The 23,415-nt window shown below is 45.4% G+C and overlaps 1 protein-coding gene across 1 annotated transcript in view; it reads right to left on the bottom strand.

Annotated features, from left to right (window-relative positions):
- Positions 1–21,326, bottom strand: part of eif5b (eukaryotic translation initiation factor 5B) — a 37,424-nt gene extending 16,098 nt beyond the window's left edge. Inside the window, 19 exon segments of the mRNA XM_034179590.1 lie at positions 2,324–2,485; positions 2,590–2,772; positions 3,169–3,300; positions 3,474–3,615; positions 4,250–4,317; positions 4,400–4,510; positions 4,702–4,809; positions 4,887–5,146; positions 5,272–5,337; positions 5,419–5,499; positions 5,582–5,674; positions 7,780–7,930; positions 8,009–8,086; positions 8,180–8,307; positions 11,337–11,811; positions 13,117–13,278; positions 15,166–15,229; positions 17,095–17,211; positions 21,171–21,326. Coding sequence (XP_034035481.1) covers positions 2,324–2,485; positions 2,590–2,772; positions 3,169–3,300; positions 3,474–3,615; positions 4,250–4,317; positions 4,400–4,510; positions 4,702–4,809; positions 4,887–5,146; positions 5,272–5,337; positions 5,419–5,499; positions 5,582–5,674; positions 7,780–7,930; positions 8,009–8,086; positions 8,180–8,307; positions 11,337–11,811; positions 13,117–13,278; positions 15,166–15,229; positions 17,095–17,211; positions 21,171–21,205 — 2,616 coding nt within the window. The 5' untranslated portion in view covers positions 21,206–21,326.
- Positions 21,327–23,415: the final 2,089 nt, after the last annotated feature.

Raw genomic sequence — 23,415 nt, 5'->3', positions numbered from 1 at the left:
CCACTGCTGAGGCCGTCTCAGCTGTGAGGCAGAGACTGCTGGAGGATGTGTCTCTACTTGAAAGGACCAAACTCACACCAGACCACATCTGCCAACTCTTGGAGATCTGTCTTAACACCACGTATTTCCTGTTTAGGGGGAATTACTACAGGCAGATTCATGGTTGTGCGATGGGGTCTCTGGTATCCCCCATTGTGGCCAATGTGTACATGGAGCGAGTGGAGAAGACAGCCTTGACGTCTTTCACGGGCATCTCTCCCAGTCACTGGTTCAGATATGTTGATGACACATGGGTTAAAATCAAGCAACAGGAAGTTGAGGACTTTACAGAACACATCAACTCGGTGGACGCCAATATCAAGTTCACACGTGAGGATGCCAGAAACAACCATTTAGCCTTCCTGGACTGTGATGTTACGATTGGAGAGAACAGGCAGCTCCAGACAGAGGTTTACAGAAAACCCACTCACACTGACCAATATCTGCTCTTTGGCTCAAACCACCCCCTTGAACACAAGCTCGGGGTGATCAGGACTCTTCAACACAGAGCCCTACAGGTGCCCACAACTGCAGAGGAAAGGGCTAAAGAGCAACAACTTGTCCGGAAAGCCCTCACAGTATGTGGGTACTCATGATGGTCCCTGGACAAAGTGCAGAAGTCCCAGAGAACAAAGAGACCAGATAGACAGGAGACGGAGACAAGAAGAAGAGGAGTGTCTCTCCCTTATTTAGCAGGAGTAGGGAAAAAACTACAGAGGATCTTCAGACAGCACAAAATCACAGTTTACTTTAAACCAGTTAACACCTTGAGACAGAAATTAGTTCACCCTAAGGACAGGATCCCTAGTTACAAACACAGCAATGTAGTGTATTCTATCAGATGTCAGGAAAACTGTAACAAACACTACATAGGTGAGACTAAGCAACCTTTACACAAAAGGCTATACCAGCACCGCAGAGAGGGCGCCAGTGGACCTCAGTCTGCAGTTCATCTCCACCTTAAAGACACCAACCACACGTTTGAGGACAAGGAAGTTAAAATCTTAGCCAGAGAGAAGAAATGGTTTGAGAGAGGTGTCAAGGAGGCATTCTTTGCGAAACGTCTGAAACCCAGCCTTAACCGGGGAGGGGGTCTCAGACACGCTTTGTCCCCTGTTTACAATGGGTTACTCAGGTCAAAGCAGTTTCAGTCTTTTGTTCATGGTAATGAGTCATTCACGTCATCAGCAGAGTCGTCAAGGGAGCCATCAGGAGAAAGACTGCTGCCCTGTCATTAGGAGGGTGCTAACTAGAGCACAATAGGAGCTAATTAGAGCTATTGTTTAGTCACTAGCCTATAGCAGTCTGCCTCTCAGTAGGAGGGGTCTGGTTAGGTTTAAAACTCCAGCTTTTGTGACTTCTTGATTATTCTTCTCTACAAGTGTCAAGTCAGAAGTCAGACTATCAGAGCAAGAATTTTAGCTGAGGAAGCTTCTGCGATTTGAAGCGAAACGTCCTCGCGTCAAGCAACCCAGTCCAGTCGAAGATTCAAGCTTCTCTTGTAAGAACACAGCTCCAACTCCACCTCTGTCAAGATGAGATCGAATTTGCTCTGTTAAATGTAAAATGGCAATTTCTGTGGAGTTATGTTTTCTGAATCCAAACTGAGCTGGATTTAGACCAGGATTACAACTGTTAATGTGGTCTGTGAGTTGTTTTATGACCACTTTCTCTGCCATCTTTGAGATTACTGGCAGTATGCTTATAGGTCTATAGTTACTAACTATATGACGATCACCAGATTTAAAAACTGGAGTCACAATGGCATGTTTCCAGTCTGGAGGAAAAAAAAACTATGTGTAATGGAAAAGTTTACTAGCTTCAACGTGCTCTTAACTTATACAAAACTTACCCACAATGTATTAGACGTACGCAGCGTATTTTTAGTACGTCGGCATACGCTGGCTAAACTGTCAAAGTGTGACAGGGCCTTTAGGTGCTGTTTGTTCTGCCTGATTGATTCTGTTCTTTCTCTCTGTTTGAGGCACTGTGACTGGGATCTGCCACACGGCGCCTCATGCTGAACGACTGGATGGGGTGCCACCTGCACCATTCAGATAATGTTGTGAACTAGATTAACACAGACTATTCCACTGGACTAGTCTGAAGACTTGGACTTCATTGGGACAATGTAAATACTGACCATTATACAACGTGCAGACTCCTTAGGGGGAGACTGTGAGGTTTGCCTTGTGAGGCACCTTGAGGCAGCTCCGTTGTGATTTGGAACGATATAAATAAAGTGAACTGACTGAGAAGTTGATGTGGATTCGGCGGTCTTTACCTTCACCCTGAGCTCCTTCAGAGGAGGGGGCAGCAGTAACCCTCTGATCTGCGTTACGATTGGTCCCTCCACTCCTGGGACGATGATGGTTTCTCCCTCTCGCAGACATCCATTAATCAGAATGACGTCTATTGTGGTTCCCATTCCGGGCAGCGCTTTGACCTGAACAAGCAAGTTTTAAAATCAGTGAACTTCTGCCAACTGTAAAGAAAAAAAAACAAACAAAAAAAAACAAACAAAAAAAAAAACCTTCAACACAAACTTACCTCCATGACCTGAGCTCGGAGCTCCTCGCAGTGTGCTAGCCGGCGTGCTAGCATTGTCTGGGTGAGCTCAACCAATAGGGCGATGAGGTTCCCCATCCCGTCGCCACTGTGGGCCGAGGTGGGAACCAAGGACACAAACGTCCGCAGGTCTTTATTCTCGTAGAACAAAGCAGCATTAAGACCCTGAGGAACAGCAGGAATATCATCAGCATGACAGAAAGGCTCACGTAGGGCACGGCAACACACCGATCACCACGGCAACACACGATCACCACGGCAACACACCGATCACCGACAGACAACATCAGAACGTTCACACAGAGCTCAGCACAAAGGAGAATGTCATTTTTCAACAACAAAAGCAATTATTTTGCAATGATGAGAAAAAAAAAAAAAACTAATCCCGAGAGTGGAAAAAAAATTAAAACATACAAATCAATCATCAATCAATCAGTGAAAATCAAGTGAGCTCAAGTGAAGGACAGGAAAACTACAGGATGGACATCCTAAAACCAACAACTCTTTGGTTGTTCATTCAGTGATGTCATATTCTGTGATTGGCCGATTTGTGATTGACACCTCCTGAGCGAACTCCACGATGACGGCTTTGGTTCGCTCATCAAACTCGTCCTTCGTGTTTTTCTTCTGCTTTTTCAGCGTGGCCACGACGTCCGTGTCAGGACTCCTCTTCCAGTCGTACAGACGATCGACCTGGAGACAAAAACATGTCGAGAACACAAGAGCGAACACGTCAGCCGAAAGGTCACAGTCTAACACTTTGATTCAAGAGTCACACCGTGATTTCAGCAACTCTGATCGGAAGTTGATAAGGATATCAACTCGGACGGCTCTGGACGAAGCCTGGACTCGGCGGTAACACCCACCTTGTTCAAGGCTACGATGAAGGGACACTTCTTCTCCTTCAGCAGGTTGATGGACTCCAGAGTCTGAGGCTCCAGGCCGTGCATGATGTCCACCACCAGGATGGCGATGTCGCACAGTGAGCTGCCTCTGTTCCTCAGGTTGCTGCTCGAGCACACGACAACAACTGTTACCGCAAAACTCAGACACTTAAACGCCTTTCACCATTTAGAGAAATCATTTACAATTATCAGTCAGACTGGAATCACTGTGCAGACATTAAGCCCCGCCCCCCCAGGTCTGAACCCAATCATCTATGTCACAGCTCCAAAAACAAACATGAGAAACATGTTCGAGGTGGGCGGGACACCAGCGTCAGAGCACGCCAACATACGGACTCAGAACACCAACACCTTAAAAAAGTCAACTAAACATTATCAACTCGCTTTGTTTGATATTTTATAACTGAAAAAATACTTTGAATTCATTCAGAAGGAAATAATACAGTATTATGTTTAACTACACAAGTTTACCTTTTCTGTCAAACCTGCAGTTATTTTAAAAACAGCAACAAAAACTGTTTTATTTTGGATAATTGTATTTTGCTGTTTGTACTTTATGTGGGGTGTTTTTTTTTACTCTTTAAATTGTTTTTAAATGATGTAATTTCAAACAGAAACGGGACCTTATTTCTATCAGTGAACATGAATCTTGTTTAAACTTGACTCTCATTTGCCGTCTGTTATTTCGCAAAAGAACAGCTTTGACCTCTTGGCCCTCTTTGATGTCACAGGGTTACCTGAAGGACTCGTGTCCTGGCGTGTCGATGATCAGCATGCCGGGTATCTTGATGTTTTCTCTGTCAAACTGCAGAAACATGTTCTCGTTAATAATCACCATCGACATTGACTCAACACGTCCGTGTTGGCGTCTGTGGGCGTCGCCGTACGTTTTTCACCATCTTGGTTTGCTCCTCGATCGTCTCCTTGGGAACGTTTGTGGCGCCGATCTGCTGCGTGATTCCTCCCGCCTCGCCGTCCTGAACATGAGTGTGTCGCAGCTAGGGCACAAAAACACACGCATCACATGGTTACCATGGTGACAATACAGCATCAGCAAATCACATTCACTAATGAAAAACGGAAATGACCCTGATCGCTAATTGCAGCTTAACAAGCAAACAGCTGCCACATGACTACAAAGAAGGTTCTGACTGTGAATCAGGTCCAGAGCTCAAACTGAACCCAGCACCTTGTCCAGGATCTTGGTCTTCCCGGTGTCGACGTGTCCAAGCACGCAGACGACGGGCGCTCTCAGTCTGTCATAGTCGATGTTCTTCAGGTATTCCGCTCTTCGTTTCTATTGAAGCACACACAGAGTTCCAGTCAGAGACGGGCTGAGAGTGACGAGCGCTCACTCTGTCCGTGTTTCCAGACCTCGATCCGCCTCTTGGCCCGGTCGTAGCGCTGCTCTTCTTTCGTCCGCCCGTCTTCGTCCTCGCTCCCGCTGCTCTCCTCCTCGCTCTCCCTCGCTGCCCTCCTCTTCTCCTGCACTCCTGCCACTGTCTCCTTCTGCTCTTTCTCCGTCTCCTCTTCTTCACTTTCCTCCTCCTCCTCTTCCTCCTCCTCCTCCTCACTGCCTGTGTGCTGAGGTGCAGCAGGAGTCTCCTTCACCTCGATGTGAACCTTCTTCAACTCTGACAGCAAGACACAGTAAATATTAGCTGCTGCTGCCCACGTGCCATCTGGCAATTGCTAAGCTGGATGTATCCATCAGACGCTCCGGACACTCAAACCCGCCACACACAGCCCATTTATTCACCTTTCTCCTCGTCGCTGGCGATAGCTTCCCAGTCATCGACGTCAGCCTCGGGCTTCTCCTCCACACCTGACAGTTACAGAACGTTAAACCACAGCAGGTCTTCACTCCGTGTCCGCTGGACGGACACTGACCCCGACCACAACTCACCTGTGTCCGCCGCTGGTGCCTCTGTCTCTATGGCAACAGGCTCTGGCGTCTCTGACATGGGTGACGTCACCTCAGAGGTTTCTACGGGCAAGGCAGCACATTTTCAGCACAAATCCCAATGTGAAAATGCACAGGCGGCTTGCTGCTAAAATTGGTGCGGTACCTTCAGGTGTTTGTGCGTTGGGTTTCTTCCGTCTCTTGTCTCCATAAACCGGTTTCTTCTGTGGCACAGAATCTTTGGATGGCACTTCAACACCTACACAAAGTCACGTCAGCATTTTTCTACCTTCTTAGTTTGGGTTCCACAACCTGATAAGAAGCTTTAAAGGAGAACTAAGTAACTTTGGACAGTTTTTTTATGTCTCGCCTGGTTTTTAATCACATTCTTCTCTATGGAGCTCCCCCTAGAGCTGAGGAGGACCACTAAACTGTCGCAAACATTCACTGCCCCCTCGCCCCCTCCAAGTTCTTTTTTTTTACATAATCCATGGAACCCCGTCAAGAAAGCGACAACCCACAGAAATACACAGAAAACAGTTTAGCTCAGGTGGATCTCTCGCTCTCTTTCTACGAGGACATGCACAATCAGTGTGGAAATACTGCGTCATGTTTTCACAGTGAACCAAATCTTCCTCCAGCAGCAGCTCTGCATCTGTTTTTCACACTGCTTTATCTTTCAGCTCTGCTATTCCAAGAAAGTCTGACTGAGGTTGACCTGCGTGACCCCTCCCTCTGTCACTCTATTTTTCCTTTTCATCTCTTTCCCTGGCAGCTTTTTTTCCCCACTGGCTCTGACATGATTATGAACACGTAAGAAATAAAGTGTTCATTGTCTTGTTCTTCTAGCCTCTACCCTGACGGTGCCTTGGTGGGGGTGGGCATGTCTGTGGTGGTGGCATTGTTCTAAAACTGTAAAGCCCCAAAACAAGCAATTTAACCACCAGAATTCTCTATAAAAATAATTTAATTGCTTGTTATGGTGTGATGACTTAAGTTTAATCGATTTGGTTTTGTTTTTGGTGCACTGCTGTTTGCATGTTTGTGTTAAGAAATTTTAGTTCAGTGATTCATTTATATTTTGTATTAGTTATCATGGGTATATGTATATTTTTATATACATATGTATACATTTTTTTTTATTTATTTATTTTTGGTTAAAGGGGCGGGTGTTTATAAGCTTTTGTTTCTGCCTACACCCTTTCGGGCACATGGGTGTGTTGCTGGATTGTTTTCTTTGCAAGTTTACTTTATTACGGGTCTGTGTGTGCCTAATAAATAAATAAATTCATTCATTCATTCAGAATTACTCCCAAACTGTAAAATTAACCTGAAAAAGTTACTTAGTTCCTCTTTAAGACAACAACACAAGCACTGATGTTCATTCTACTGTGTTCTTACGGCAAGAAGCACCCTAAAAAACAACAATCTAAACCTGTGAACAGGTACACACGGGTCCACTACACAGACCACTGCCAGAGCCACATAACCCAGGACCACTGTGGGACACGTCCTGGACGCTCATTATCAAGTCTGCCACGTGGCTTCTGGCAAAGTGTAGCTGAAATTTAGAATCTTTCGGAAAATCCTTTTCCAGTTCACATCAAGATGTGTAACTGATGATGTCACAGAAAAAAAGTTACACAGTGCAACTTCTCCACTCACTGCCAGAGAAGCTTGGAACCCGGACGAGGGCTTGGGGGGCCACGACGGTGTTGGCTTTGCTTGCTACCAAACACGGCAGCAGGTGATTTCAAACAATCCGGACTTGATGTTGAGGGAAGAAGCTGATCAGTGAAACCACCTGGTGAGTTGACTGGTTCCCACCAACCTGCACCACCTTGGCCCCTCATGGCACACTGTTGCCCACCCCTGCTATAACTCCTTTAGAGCTGTCTGGGTGTCTTGATGGCTTCCCTCACTAGTCTCCTTGTACAGAAGTTTTTGAGAACTACCTCTTCCAGATGGGACCACACGTCTGCATTTCTTAATGACTGATCTGTGTTCCTCCCCTGAATGGAAAAGTGATGATTTATATGAAAAAATGCTACATCTATTTTGTCCAACTACTTTTGGTCTCTGAAAATGAAGGGACTGTGAATAAAAGTGATGATGGGAACTTTTCTGACACCTCCTGCTTCAAACCCATGATGTCAGAAGGAGGGCGGGGCCCCGCCTTCACCATCTGGACTCATACTGAAAATCAAGATCATCTCTTTTGATCAAGATGTGAGATGTCTTTAACCATCTCAAACATCCAACGCAGGTTAAATTAAAGCTGTGATGATGAAGCTCTGCAGCGCCCCCTACAGTCGGCACTCGACAGGAGGGGATGCGATCCGATTGGCTGACAGTCGGCATCACCTTGAGCCTGCAGCATCTTCAGCGTGGCCTCGGCGCGAGCTCGAGCCTCCCTCTGGGCTTTGGTCAGCAGCTTCCCCTCCTTCTTCAAACGCTCCTTCCTCTCCTTCTCCTTCTGCTTCTTCTTCTCCTTTCGTTCCTGCTCCAGACGCTCCTAACCAGGGGTTGATGGAGGGGCTGAAGGTCAAATTCCAAAAGGATGAATACAGAAGTGAGAGAGTTTGTGGTTTACCTGCTCCTGCCTCTGCCTCTCCAGCTCCTCCAGCCTCCTCTGGCGCTCCTCCTCCTCTCTTTTAACTCGCTCCTCCTCCTAGGAAAGAAAAAGAAAACCAGGTGAGTCCTGCATCCAAACCAAGACTTCCCATCATCACGCCGGCGTGGCCCGACTCCCAGAATGCTTCACCTCCTTGAGCTTTGCCAGCGCCTCCTGCATGGCCTTCACTGCAGCCTTACTGGGTCCCTTCTTCTTCTCCTCCTTCTCTCCCTTCTTCTTCTTCTTGTCCTTCTTCTTTTTGTCACCCTCCGTCTCCTCTGCAGGGAAAAAGAATCAGACTGGTTGTGGATCCACTTGTGGTCCAGTTTAATGAAGTCAGTTCATCAACTAGTTAAACACCTCCTGTACTGAGTCTGTATCAGTTTAATCTGGTTTAATTACTCCAACTAACCTATTTAACAGGTTCTTCCCTGTTTTATGTGCACGTTAACATGCTTATTTTCTGATTTAACAGAGACACTGGATCATTTTAAAGAACACCTTTGTCTCAGCTTTAAAACGGTCTGAAGCGGCTTCCTGAGTGTGAACCTCAGACGGCATCCTGTGAGCGCTTGGCACGTCAGCCGTGCACTTCACAGGCCATTGCTCCTCCAGCAGTGAGGAGGACACCTGCTGGGAGTTATGGAGAAATCAGGGGATAAAAATAAATAAAAATGCAAAGCTGCACAAACTCGGTCATCTGTGAGGAGCTCGGAGTAGAGTCGCTGCTCCTTCATGTTGAAAGGAGCAAGCTGAGGTGGTTCGGGCATCTGGAAAGGATGGCACGTCCATCTGGTAGGAGACCCCGGGGAAGACCCAGGACAAGGTGGAGAGATTATATCTCCACACTGGCCTGGGAACACCTCAGGATCCCCAAGTCAGAGGTGGTCAATGTGTCCCGGGAAAGGGAAGTCTGGGGTCCCCTGCTGGAGCTGCTGCAACCCAAACCCAGAAAAGAGGTTGAAGAAGAGTGAGTGATGAGAGCTGCACATTCATGAAAACTAGCAGACGTGCAGGAAAGCGGTCTCACTTTAATCAGTGACTGTAAACCATCATCAACTTTTACTATTATCAGTCCTGTTTTTGTTGTTCTAAGAGCCAGTTTGGGGATGAAGAAGAAAAAAAAAAAAAAAAAAAAAAAAAAAAAAAACAGCACAATATTTTACCACGTACACACATCATTTCAGCAAAATTGCTGAGACATTTTTTAAACAGGCAAACAGTCATGAAAACCAATTTTCTCTGTCTACCCAGAATGCATTGCTCCATCAAACTGCTGGTGTTGTTTTTTTCCTTCAGTCAGCTGAACGTCTGGTCACTTTCACACGCTAACAGTTTCACTTCACAGCCTCCAGCAAACATGTCTTACTTCTTCTACATGTGTCCACAAGAAAGACAGACAAATTGATCTGGTTTTGGAAGAACGTGACCAATGAGGGTTGTAGAGGACGCGGCGTCACATGACATGAGACAGACAGACGTAATGAGAGTCAAAACTCTGCTCAGCAGCTGTCATTCAAAGCGGCCACTAGAGTGCATCATTTTCTCCCTTTTTCAAAAGGTTTTGAAAATCACTTTGTCCCTATGTTTTGTTTCACTGTGCAAGAAATTACTACAGCACAAATTTCAGCAAAATCAAAATATACTGAAGGGGACCACCAAGGCTTTGAAATGATTCAAATATAGTGGGTAGAAACCCGAGTGACTGACTCACATACACACAGTTCTATGACATATAAAGTGACATAGTACTTGCAATCAAAGTCTGAAATCAAAGTTCTCAAAATGACAGAAATTATGAAAATAATATTTTCTAGTAACATTTCTCTGTAACATGTCTGGGACAATCATGATGAATCATGGATGTTACTGATACAACTGAATTCTAAATGGTCTTCCACAGAATGATGTGCTGAAAGTCTGAAATCAAAGTTCTCAAAATAGATTTTCTCCCCAAAAATCACTAATCTGTGACCACCGTGTCATGTCATATCATGTGACAAACTTATTACTATGTATGAATTCCAAGGCTCTATCAAAACTATAAGCTGCCGCTGGGCCTGCTCAGCCCGTTATCATAGAGCTTCATAAAGAAACATTTTCAAACATCATCAGAAGTTTGTTGTGTTTGCCCTCATCACAGGGAGAAGAACTGAATAACATACTGTCAGTGAATATCAAAACTGTATTCCAAAAAGTATTAAACTTACAGCCAGAGGCAAAATCTTTTGTCAAAAATCAGGTTTTTACCCCCCAAAATATGCATGAGTATAGGATAATAACAATGCATCATCTAGTCATCATCCAGACAGAAGATGCTGCCGCACGCGGAACCTCTGTGACCAGCTACAGTGGCTGGAAAGAACTGACGTACGGCCCAAACACACACACACACACGACGGCAGCAACAGACGGATCCTACATTACACAGACTCACACCACACTGCATGAGAGAGAAAACCATTAAAAAAACAAAAATATACAAATTTATGATTTCAAAGAATTGTTAATATACATTATGGTTTATACTGTCTCTTAGGACAATCACAGCAGAGAGATGTTTCCTCTCCAAACTCTGGAGCTAATTTCTGTAACAAACAGAAAGACATGAGGTATGAAACTGATACTGAAAGTTGGTGGGAAGAAAAACTGCCTGAAAACATTTTCCAGAAGTTTCAATCAGCAGACAACACAGTCTTTATTTTATCTGAGGGTCACACGTGCCACTCGTCTGCCATCACCCCATACAGTTATCATGTTGAAGGAAACGATCTGAGACCAAAACCAGGCTGATAACTCAAAAATTGTGGATTTTGACATGGAGGCGTGGTCTATGGGGAGTGACGCACTGTTAGAGCCTGCCTCAAGTGGCCAGTTAAGAAACTGCAACTTTTTCTTCTTCATCTGAGCCCACTGAAATTTACCGCTTGGTTACAACCCAACCGGAAGTACGACCGAACATCTGGACAAAATAAGACAATAACAACAGTGTGCCCCCCTGTGGTCGCTCAGAGGCAACTATATGAGTTTTTTTTTTATAGCGCCAAATCACAACAGAGTTACCTCAAAGAATTACAGAGATACACAGAACTACACCAAATAATCTACAGAGGTGCATCTGATCACAAAGTCCACGGTTCAGCTCGGGTCACAGACTGGATTTGTTTTCTTTTTGCTTTAACCAGGATCAAACTGAGTTCAAGTCTGACATGTGTAATGTTTCAGATTAAACCTATCAAACACTAACAAACTAATTGATGCTTTTCTTTGTGTTTGTAATGTTGACAAAGTGGGCGGAGCATCTTACCCTCAGCTACTGGCTCCGCCCCTTCCGGTTCCTCTGCAGCTGGCTGAGGAGGCGTGGCCTCCATCATCTTTTCGGGCTCGTTGTCTTTCTTGGTTTCAGGTCCGGCCTCCTTTTGTTTCTTCTGCTTCAGCCGCTCCTCCTCCTTCTTCTTCTTCTCTCTCTCCTTCTTCTCTGCCTTCTTCTGCGCCGCCGTCTTGATCTTGAATTCGCCCTCCTCTTCCTCTTCCTCTTCGCTCTCTGCCTTTGCTGCCTTGCTTTTCTTCTTTTTCTTGTCTCTCTTGGAGAGGAACTCCTCATCCTCCTCCGAGTCATTCTCCTTCACCTCTCCTCCTTGGTTGCTGCCTTCTCCTCCTTTCCTCTTTCCTTCTTCCTTGTCTTCATCTGAAGCAGGAGGTTTTTTGCCTCCTTTGGTTTTGGAGCGATGACGTGAGCCTTTGTCCTCCTCCGAGTCAGAGGGAGGAGCAGCAGGAGTCACCTGGAGCCCAACAGCAGACATCATTCACATCATCAAAGTGGAAAGAAGCACAAATGAACCATCACCAGTTAAACCACACAGAAAAGATGGTCCCAGGTACGAGAGAGGACAGAGACAAACCTCAGGTCCAAGAAGAGAAAAGTGGGTTCCACCCTGGTCATGGAACAGTGGAACAGCTCTTGACCCTTACAAGCACACTAGAGGGGGCTTGGGAGCACGTCCAACCAGTCTACAAGTGTAGACTGTCCCCCTCCAGGTGTCCTGTGGCAGTACGGGGCACTGGATGCACTGTAACACCTGATCCGGACTCAATGCAACCAAAGTAGGAGCTGGGACATCAGACACGTTCCTGGTGGCTGCTGGACTCTGCCCCTCAGCACCAATCCTGTTTGTGATCGTCACGGACGGGGTTTCAAGGTGTAGTCAGGGACCAGAGGGTGTCCAGTTTGGTGAACTCAGCGCTTCATCTTTGCTTTTTGCAAATGATGTGGTTCTGTTCATCAGACAGTGACCTCTGATGTCACTGAGGACGTTCGAGGTCACGTGTGAAGTGAATCAATTTAGAATCAGCACCTCCAAAGCTGGGACCCTGGTCCTCCGTCAGAAAACTGGACTGTCCCCTCTAGCTCAGGGGTTAGAGTTACTGCCCCAAGTGGAGGAGTTTAAGTATCTTGTTCAGATATGGGGTCTTGTTCAGACATGAGATCAATACACAGATTGGAGTGGAGTCTGATGTTTTACAGATGCTGTACCGGACTGTCGTGGTGAAGAAGAGCTGATCCAGAAGGTGAGACTCTGGATTTATCAGTTGATTTATGCTCCTGTCCTCACCTACGGTCATGAACTTTGGGTCATGACTGAAAGAAGAAGATCACAGACACAAGCGGCAGAAATGAGATTCCTCCGTTGGGTATCTGGACTCCTGGGCAGCGTGAGAAGCTCTCAACTATCCGGGAGGGACTCAAGCTGCTGCTTCTTTGCATTGAAAGGAGCCAGCTGAGGTGGTTCAGGTGTCTGGTGAAGATGTCCCCTGGTCGTCTCCAGAGGGAGGTCTTGGCATGTCCAACCGGGAGGAGGCCCGGGGGAAGACCCAGGACACAGTGGAGGGCACACTGGTGTTCCCAAGCCATCTGTCTTGGGAACACCTCAGGTTCTCCCAGGAAGAATTCCACGACTTGGCCAAGGATAGGGAAGTGTGGGATGAGCTGCTTGGTCTGCTGTCACCATGACAAGGATAAGCACCAGAAAATGAATTAATTAATTTTTTAGATTATGTCTTCCAGATTATTTAAACCAGATCCTCACCTTCTCGTCTGTCAGCTCTCCATTCTTGTCACCTTCGACTCGACCCTGACCCTCATCACCCTCATCCTCAAGGCCGGCTCCACCCTTCTTCCCTTTCCTGGTTTTCTTCTTCTCTGGTTTGGGAGGCTCAACAAGTTCCACATCCTCTGCAGGATCTGATTTCTGCTTACGAAGAGACAGAAATCCGTGAACGACCACACCAACACGTTACCAGAACAACAATAAAGATAGCCGAGGCTCAAGTATGTCCAAAGACGTGACGAACACGCCAGCCTGGACTCAACATCAGGGTCTGATTTCATACAGCATCTAATCCTTTCGTGTACTAAACTTAGTCGCCCAACATTATCCGTTTAATCTCTGTTTCACATCGACGGCTAAACTTGTAGATTAGACGTTTACATTAGTCTGTGATTTTCACAGTCATAGCGGCCTCGTGAGTGTCATTGCCAAGAAACGCCTTCAATGAGTGAGTTTTGTTTACTTCCTGGTTGGTCCGTCTGCTACAAACACAGCCGAGTCCACCGCAGCAGAGGAGAAGCACTCCTGACCTTGTCGTCCGTAAACATCTCCAATGGATTATTCCGGTCCCAGAAGACCGACTCCCGCTGCGAGTCTCTCCTTCCTTTCCTGCTCCATCAGGTGGTGATACATAATAGCCACCTTTTTTTTAAAGCAAGACACTGAAGTTTTGTTTAACTAAAATAAGATGAGCATCCTCTGTACCAGTCTAAAAACCAACTAAGCGCTTTGTGTAACATCAAACGTCAAAAGATTAGTCCTCTAAGTGAGTTTAGTTGACTAAACAAGATCAGACTGCTTCACAAAACCGGACCCTGGTTTATTTATTTTTTATTCAGTGTTCTGCTTGATCGTGAGGCTGGAGAAGCAACAGATTCTTCAGTCTCAGCCACTGAAGGTGTCTTGGTGGCTTCCCTCACAAATCTCCTTTGTGCTTCTAGCTGAGGGGTTTACAGCCTCATTCTCCAAGAAAACAGAACTGCCTGTAAAAATCAACACTTTTATTTACTACGGGTGACACTGTGCACTGATTTATTATTTTTTAAATTTTGTATAAAAGTCTATATATATTTTTTTATGTTTTAGTGATCTGACCGCACACTGATTGTCTTATCTTTTTCCATCTAACAGCAGTAAACGTCAAATACTCCTGCCGATGTCAGAGCTTTCAACAGACGGCATCATATGTTAGAATTTGACATCTACAAAAACACAAACAGCCTTCTGACGCCTACAGATGAAGAAAAAAAGTTGGACACGACTTCCACCTCAGAATGTATTTCTACACCATACAGGTTTTTCACTGTTCATGCGGTTTGTTGGTGCTGTTTAAAGTCCTTCTCAGTAACTCCTGTTTCACACCAGACAGCTTCACTGCTGAAGGCAAAGTGTCAATCAAACATAAAACTATCAGATTCTTAATGCGATCTACGTACTGTTTTGTCCTAATGCAGCTTGTTAGCCGCCCGCTGTGCCGCACAGAAACGAGGGCTGCTAATTTGTGGCCTTTGGGCCACATTTGGCCCGGGCGCCTTTTGTGTGGACATGTGTTACCAGGATGTCTGGACTGAAATGTATGTCCCTTCAGCTTCTCCGCCCAACTCCGAGGTGCCACAGCAGATCTGAGGTGGATCTGTATGTTGACTTGGCACAAATTTTACACCGGATGCCCTTCCTGATGCAACTCTGTATTACATGGATACTGATACGTCTTGAACCTGGATCAAGCGCACTAACCGCTCGTCCACCACAGCCTGGTGTTTGCACGTGAACTTAGCAGGACAGTGGCGGGACGACATGAATAATGAGCACGTGGCTCAACTTTAGTTTTTGAGCGCTTCACATTTTTTCACAAAATGCACCTCAGAATGACCACAGGGCCTGAAAAAAAAAAAAATAAAAGGCAACACGCAGCAACCACGGCGCTCAACTGCAAAAACTAAACAATGCAGGAAACGACATTTCCACTCAATAAACAACTTTTGAAAGTAATTCATCATGAAAAATGCTTGCAAAAGTTAGTCAGACCTTAGACTTCCCTCCCTGGGTCTCCAGAGACAACTCCTCCAGCTCCTTCAGGATGTCATCCTCACTGCAGGAGGAGAAACGTGTGCACAGAAACAGGTTCACCTGCTGACATCACTGAGAGAATCATGCAAGAAACAGAGGAGGAAGAGCAAAAAGAAAGAGGGGAGGAGCAGAAAAGGAGAAACAGAGGAGGAAGAGCAAAAAGAAAGAGGGGAGGAGCAGAGAAGGAGAAACAGAGGAGGAAGAGCAAAAAGAAAGAGGGGAGGAGCAAAGAAGGAGAAACAGAGGAGGAAGAGCAAAAAGAAAGAGGGGAGGAGCAGAGAAGGAGAAACAGAGGAGGAAGAGCAAAAAGAAAGAGGGGAGGAGCAGCGAAGGAGAAACAGAGGAGGAAGAGCAAAAACAAAAGAGGGGAGGGGCAGAGAAGGAGAAACATAGGAGGAAGAGCAAAAACAAAAGAGGGGAGGAGCAGAGAAGGAGAGACAGAGGAGGAAGAGCAAAAAGAAAGAGGAGAGGAGCAGAGAAGGAGAAACAGAGGAGGAAGAGCAAAAAGAAAGAGGGGAGGAGCAGAGAAGGAGAAACAGAGGAGGAAGAGCAAAAGAAAGAGGGGAGGAGCAGAGAAGGAGAAACATAGGAGGAAGAGCAAAAACAAAAGAGGGGAGGAGCAGAGAAGGAGAGACAGAGGAGGAAGAGCAAAAAGAAAGAGGAGAGGAGCAGAGGAGAGACAGAGGAGGAAGAGCAAAAAGAAAGAGGGGAGGAGAAGGAGAAACAGAGGAGGAAGAGCAAAAAGAAAAGGGTGGGGGGTTGACCGAGGATAAGAAGCAGGTGTGAGATGGACAAGGAAGAGACATGAAGGAGAACTAGAAGAGGAAGTGGTGATGTTGATAGGAGGAGGTGATGATGAAAAATAAAAATACGTGGGCTGTCCGTAAAGTATCGTACCTTTTTATTTTTAAAACTATATGGATTTCATTCATATGTATTTACGTCAGGCAAGTTTGAACCCTCGTGCGCATGCGTGAGTTTTTCCACGCCTGTCAGTGACGTCATTCGCCTGTGAGCACGCCTTGAGAACGAGTGGTCCCGCCCCCTCGTCAGAATTTAATTGTCTGGAAATGGCGGAATGAAAAGGACTTTTTTCCATCAGATTTTTTTCAGAAGCTGTTAGAGACTGGCACCTGGAAACCATTTGAAAAATTTATCTGGCTTTCGGTGAAAATTTTGTGGGCTTCACAGAGAATAAGGACTGTTAACTGTCGCTTTAAGGACCCTTTAAGGACGCTTGGTGCACCACGCTCCGAGCTGTGACGACGCTGCACAAAACACCGTATCATTTCTAAACGGATAGCTCTGTGGATACGAGACGTCGTGTGCTCTTTCTCCGGTAATCACAAGAGCTGGACATCAGCCATTTTCCGCCAGATTTCACTTTTAACCAGAGATTTTGTCGTGGAACGCCGCGCGGAGGCTTCGCGTGTCACGACCGATTCGCTTGATGAGCGAGACAAAGAACGCCTCCGTTTCGGTGTGTCAGTGGACAAGTTTGGACATGTCTAGCTCTCCACAATTTCGAGATAGGCATGTCGTCTGAAAAAAATCTGATGAAAAAAAAGTCCTTTTCATTCCGCCATTTCCAGACAATGAAATTCCGATGAGGGGGCAGGACCACTCCTTCCCAAGGAGTGCTCACAGGCGAATCACGTCACCGACAGGCGTGGAAAAACTCACGCATGCGCACGAGCGTTCAAACTTGCCTGACGTAAAAACATACGAATGAAATCCATATAGTTTTTAAAAAAAAATAAAAAGGACCGATACTTTACAGACAGCCCACGTAAGAGGAGAAAAAGGAGGCTGCAGAGGAGAAGAAAACTTTAACAGGCAGGAAGAAAGAAGCCATGATGAAGAGGAGGAGGAGGAACAGTGTCGTACTCAAACTCATCCTTCTTTGCTCCTTTTTTCTTCTTCTTCCCTTTGGGTTCCTTGGAGGCTCCAGCACCTTCAATCTCTGCTGCCAGAGCGTCGATATCAACGCCGTCATCTTTGGCACTGAGGATAAATCAACAATGATCAGTAACAGGACCGGTATCGCTGACCGAACGCCCCCCCCCCCCCCCCCCTTAAAAAACGGTTCCCCTGCCTTCACTGTGCATGTGTCACTTCTGAGCATCAACAGCGATTCACTGATTATCACCTCGTTTCTGCTTCAAACTGCCTCCAGTCATCATGTGTCTCAGCCACAGATATCTGAAGCTTTTCTACAACAATCATTTCCACATAAATTCAGCATTATTTCAGAATAAAAGACGGTCTGACTCTTTTGAGTCTGACTCTCTACACCCAAAGCCATCAAAGGGAATGATGTGATTATTAACCATCAGATAATGACTTAAAGCCTCTTAAATCATTTTAAAGTTAGTTTTAAGCAGAAACGAGGCGATAAATCTGCTGCTGAGGCTCCGACATGACGCATGTGCAGTGAAGGCGGGGTGAAGAGGTTTTTTTTTTAGGGCGACTGTTCAGCTGGCGACACCAGGTCAGAGAGCAGCTTCAGGTTCAACTCAAACTTTATGTGGAAAAGTTTCATTGTTGCTGAAGAAAAATTAATTTCAGTGATTCAGAACATCTTCTGCCTGACAGAAACAGGAACTAAACTGAAACACCACCAGCACCAAACCAAAGAACAAACCACAGCCCCCCTGACTCCACACTCTCTTTTCACCCTTTCATGTTCCACAGCGTCAAACTGACCCCAGGCAAATACTGCTGACATCAACAGTTCAACTGGCTGATGATGTCACTGACTGACAGCCAATCAGCAGCCTCAAAACTTCTAAAAAAAAAACAACAACAAAAACAAAACAAAACTATAATGGAATTATGAGAAAAATTTGTTTCAACCTTTAATTCTGAGTGTTCCATTATCTGAGTTGTTACTTACAAATCTAATGATGGTTCTCACAAACATGATTAACTGATTCATAACTGGACTAAAACCTCAGAAATAATGTCAAAGAACACAGATGCCAACCGCACCTCCCACTGCCGGAACACAGACGCCAACCGCCAGAACACAGACGCCAACCGCACCTCCCACCGCCGGAACACAGACGCCAACCGCCCTCCCACCGCCAGAACACAGACGCCAACCGCCAGAACACAGACGCCAACCGCCAGAACACAGACGCCAACCGCCCTCCCACCGCCGGAACACAGACGCCAACCACCAGAACACAGATGCCAACCGCACCTCCCACCGCCGGAACACAGACGCCAACCGCCGGAACACAGACGCCAACCGCCCTCCCACCGCCGGAACACAGACGCCAACCGCCAGAACACAGACGCCAACCGCCCTCCCACCGCCGGAACACAGACGCCAACCGCCAGAACACAGACGCCAACCGCCCTCCCACCGCCGGAACACAGACGCCAACCGCCGGAACACAGACGCCAACCGCCGGAACACAGACGCCAACCGCCGGAACACAGACGCCAACCGCCAGAACACAGACGCCAACCTCACTCCCACCGGTAAAATACAGATGCCAACTGTCTTCCCACCGACGGAACACAGACACCAACCGCACTCCCGCAGTTGGAACACAGACGCCAACCGCACTCCCGCAGGTGGAACACAGACGCCAACCGTCCTCCCACTGGCAGAACTGGAGTGATATTTATTTATGGCCCTGTCACACCTTGATGATTAACCAGGTACGCTGACAGCCCCGTTTCAACCCAGTGGATCTGACTGGTACTGCACGGTGTGATGTGGGTCAGAAACAGTAATTTAACATAACTTTATTTTTTTATTTTCATTTCTTATCTTGGTGGACCATTTTCTTTGTGTACAGAACGCTGATGAGTGGACTGGCTGTGAGGAAACGCTGCCGTGAATGAATGAATGGAGCGCTGTCTCTCTAAATGTTGAAAGCGCCAGGTGCTTCTGATCAGGTCATCACAGACCTGAATAATGAAACGCTGTGATGATTTAAACTTTTAAAGCGCCAGTCGACTGTGATCAGGTGTGATTTGAATGAAGTGCTCTGTGATCTGTTGGTGATCACCGACAGCCATGGCACTTTAAATGATTAAACAGCGCATTAATCAGGCGTGATCACCCTGATCGATTGATCAGGTCATCTGATGATCACACCACAACAACGGCGCTTTAAAAGTTTAAATCATTACAGCAATTCTATGTGTTCAGAGCGCAGCACCGGCATGAGAACACACCTGGAGCAGAACAAACCACCGAGGGACTTGCTTTAACACTAGGGATGGGAACAATCTGATCCCGGATCGGTATCACTGCCCGGAGGCTGTAAAACGCAATGAAAAGCAGCTCAGTGTGCAGCCGAGGAGGACAGCGAACAGAGATTCTGTCCGCTGAAAGGGAAAAAGGCTCCATTAAAATCCTGTGCGAGCATAGATGATGATGCATTTTTTTTAAATAGTTGAAAGGTTTCGTGTTTCCCAAAAGTTCGAAGTTTGCAAAGCACAAAAACAGTGAGGGAAAAAAAATGAGAGAGGGAGAGCGAAAGCGAGTGAGAGACAGACAGAGAGAGTGCTGTCTTTTCTCTTTAAGTCTATAAAAGTCTAAAAAATAAAAGTACTTAATTCTTTCACCAAAACATCAAATCTAGTCTTTCATCTTAGATGCACCTTCTGGCAAATTGTATCTCAACTTTCAGGTCTCCTTTTTAAGAAAATCAACAATAATGATAATAATAATATTAAAGAAAACAGAGCTCTGGTATCAGATCGGAAATGTATCGGTATCAGCAGATATCCAAATTCAGGTATTGGGATCGGATCGGAAGTGCAAGATTGTGGATAGGTGGATCCTTATTTAAAACGCTACTTTTCCAGCCAGGAATTAAAGGATTTTCTGAGGTCATTTTCAAAAGTCAGGAGCTTTATATGGATTCGTGTCTGTCTGTGATGGTGAATTGGACAGAAATGAACAGGTCAGACTTTATATTTTTTCCGTGTGTGAATGAAACATTCGTTCTGCATACGGACCGCGTCTTTCAGCCAATCAGTGACCAGCATTAATGGATGTATTTAGACTTATAAGTAAATTACAAGAAACGCGTGCCAACAATCACATAACTTACCTACAGCTTACGTCCAACATGTGTGGGACGTGTGAGTCACATGCTGGCACCAGTTGAAAATTTTCAGCATGTCCAAAATATCAGGACGAACATCAGCAAGCTTCAGCGTGTCTCAACGTGTTCTTAACTTAGAAAATTTTAATATGGTTAACATACACTGGCTAAATCGTCACGGTGTGACAGGGCCTTAAGTTAGGAGAGGGGAAGGTGACGGTCTAGTGGATAAGCGGTGGGCTTGACTGAACCCAGAGGATCGTCAGTTTAAACACCAGCCAAACAAGATAACCACTAAAGGTCCTTGGGTTCGGTCCTTAATCCCTGAGTTGTTCCCGGTGTGTAGTGACCTCTCTGAATGGCAGCACCCTGACATCAGTGTGTGAATGTGAGGGCTCATTATAAAGCACTTTGAGCCTCTGGATCAGATGGAAAAGCGCGTTATAAACGCAGTCCGTCGGGAATCAAACCATGACTTCATACGTTATAATTATGACAAACTTTTATCACACTGGTAATGGTGAGACACACGTGTTAAGTGGACGGAACCACGCACGTCGAACCTGTTCGGTTCGAGCAGCACACGTTAGCTGGAACTAGCTAACAGTTAGCATGTAGCATCTGGCTGCTAACACACGAGCCAGCGGACGGACTTTAAAACCTCACCAGGACATTTTCTGTCTGTGTTAATGTCCGTCAGTGAGATTATTAAAAACCCCTTTAACAGTGGAAGTTCCCGCTTAAAGAACCGACAGGTTCTGGTTCCTTCAGGCGACTGTGAGCGGCCGAACCGGGCCACATTAACACTCGTGGTTAGCACCAGCCAGCTGGTTAGCTAACAGGATCCTCCACGGACCGGGTCCGTGGGATCCTAGTTGACGCTGCCGGTACCTGTCCTCCCCGGACTTCTTCTGTTTCTTGCCCATCGTGCCGCTACTGTCCGGCTCGGTTCGTTCTCAGACTGGAGACACAAACTGCAGCTCACATCAAAGATCGTGAACCTGACAAACAGGAGGACTCACTCTGCAGAGCCACTTCCTGTGCCCCAGAGCAACCATCTTACCACTCCCTTAGTAACAAACTCATTTTGAAAGAATTTCTCCTTCAGCTTTTGTTATTACGTCATTGCGAACTTCACAAACTTGGTGTGGAAACCAGCGGCTGAAATGTCATTATTTATGAGGTGCTTTACTTAGATGCTTTGCAGCAACTTCAGATGCTGAGCGAAGAACCAGCTGATCCTGAACCTTCAGAAGTGAAACTCTTAAACTGGTCGACATTCACTAACAACTGATGATTATATGAGCAAAGCAGCGCAAAGCTCACTCGTGGTACACTATGGTCCAAACAGGAAGTGCCAAATTTTGAATCCACAGTGAAACAGGAAATGTTCAAATGTCAAACTTCCTGGATTGACAGACAAGATCCAATGGAATCTTGCGGGAACTCACTGGCAAGTTCACACTGAAACAGGAAGTGTCAAATTGAGTCAACAGTGAAACAGGAAATGTGATATGTTGAACAGTTCCTGGCATGGGTGGAGCTAGAGCGGAGGCCGGGGTTTCACTGGACTCCCCTGAAATCTGATTGGACACAGATGATTGACATGTCACAGCACCACACTTCTGGTTGAAAGAGCAGCATTTTGAAATCAGTCACATTGACTGCTAAGGTCCTCCTGTCCAGTAGTTGGTGCTGTGTACCACAAAAAGTTCAAATCCACCTTAGTAGAAGAAGAAAAATGTTTGCTCCAGGTTTGAACTGAACACGTCATTTGAACTATGGACTTTTAATCATACCAAACCTATATTGGTGAGTAAACAACCAGAAATGAGGTCCAGGTTGTTAAAAGTAGCATTTCTCCTTTAATTCAGGTGGCCTTATATACACGTTTAAACTAACAGACAGGAGCTGGTTCATGCTCTGTTGGCTTATTAGTGCAGCAGATAACTGAAACAATCCTTCAAATGGTGATACAAGCATCAAATTCAGCACAAATACAGCTTAGACACTACACTTTTGGAAAAGACGACTGGTCACGTGAATTTTCAATATGCAGCCAGGTAGGGATCAGTTGAAGAATTACACAGGGATCGAAATTTAAAAATGCTCCAATCAAATTGAAAACTGCATCACCTTACTTGTCTGATCATAAAGATTCCAAAAAGGTATAGTTTGGACAATCTATGACTGAATATTATGGCGTTATGGGGTAAAAACAGCAAGAATGGTGACAAATTCAGTTTGCACAGGGGTCAAAAGTTAAAGTGGCTCCAGTTTTGGTAAAAAGTGATGCAAATTATTGGTTGAGCTAATAGGATAAATAAATGGAATAGTTTTGATAGTGTTGAATGTTTGGTCTCCAAAGTAAAGGTCAAACAAGGTCAATGTCTATTGGATTCTATGACATGTGACATATGTTACCCTGTAACATGAACTAAGCGTGACACATGGTGCAAACTGTTACTAAACCTGATTAACTCAACCAATAATTTGCACTTTTTTTTTTTTTTACCACAATTGGAGCAACTTTAACTGTTGACCCCTGTACATACTGAACCTGACCTTTGTCACCATTCTTGCTGTTTTTACCTCATAACTCCATAACATTCAGTCATAGATTATCCAAACTATACCTTTTTGGAATCTTTATGATCAGGCAAATAATGTGGTGTAGTTTTCTATATGATTGGAGCATATTTTAATTTTGACCCCTGTGTAATTCTTCAGTTGACCCCAACCTGGCTGCATATTGAAAATTCAGTTTTTTTTTTTGAAAGAGTTCCTGTGTATGGATTATTTGTGCTGAATGTGATGTTTGTATCTCCATTTGCAGGATTCCATTCTAAATATTCTCTTATCTGCTGCACTATATATGAGATGTAAGATGTTGCTCCTGTTTCTCAAATGCCCTCAAAAGTATTGGAACACTTGGTATTTCACACATTTTAATTTGTTTATTCCATTTCAAATACATTTTTTTTCTAAAATTATCTTCCTTAACTCAAACTGAAAGCAAATCTCTACAACTTGATATAAATGAATTAAAAATCTAAAACCCAGCTTCCTGATGAAGTGGTGTAAAGGAGGATTTTCTTCAAAAGAAACCTGAAAGTTCAGCGACAATTTGACAGAA

Source organism: Thalassophryne amazonica, chromosome 1, assembly GCF_902500255.1.
Source record: "Thalassophryne amazonica chromosome 1, fThaAma1.1, whole genome shotgun sequence".
Taxonomy (NCBI): Eukaryota; Metazoa; Chordata; class Actinopteri; order Batrachoidiformes; family Batrachoididae; genus Thalassophryne; species Thalassophryne amazonica.
The sequence above is the reverse complement of the archived record's forward strand: the minus strand, read 5'-3'. Positions and strand labels throughout refer to the sequence as shown.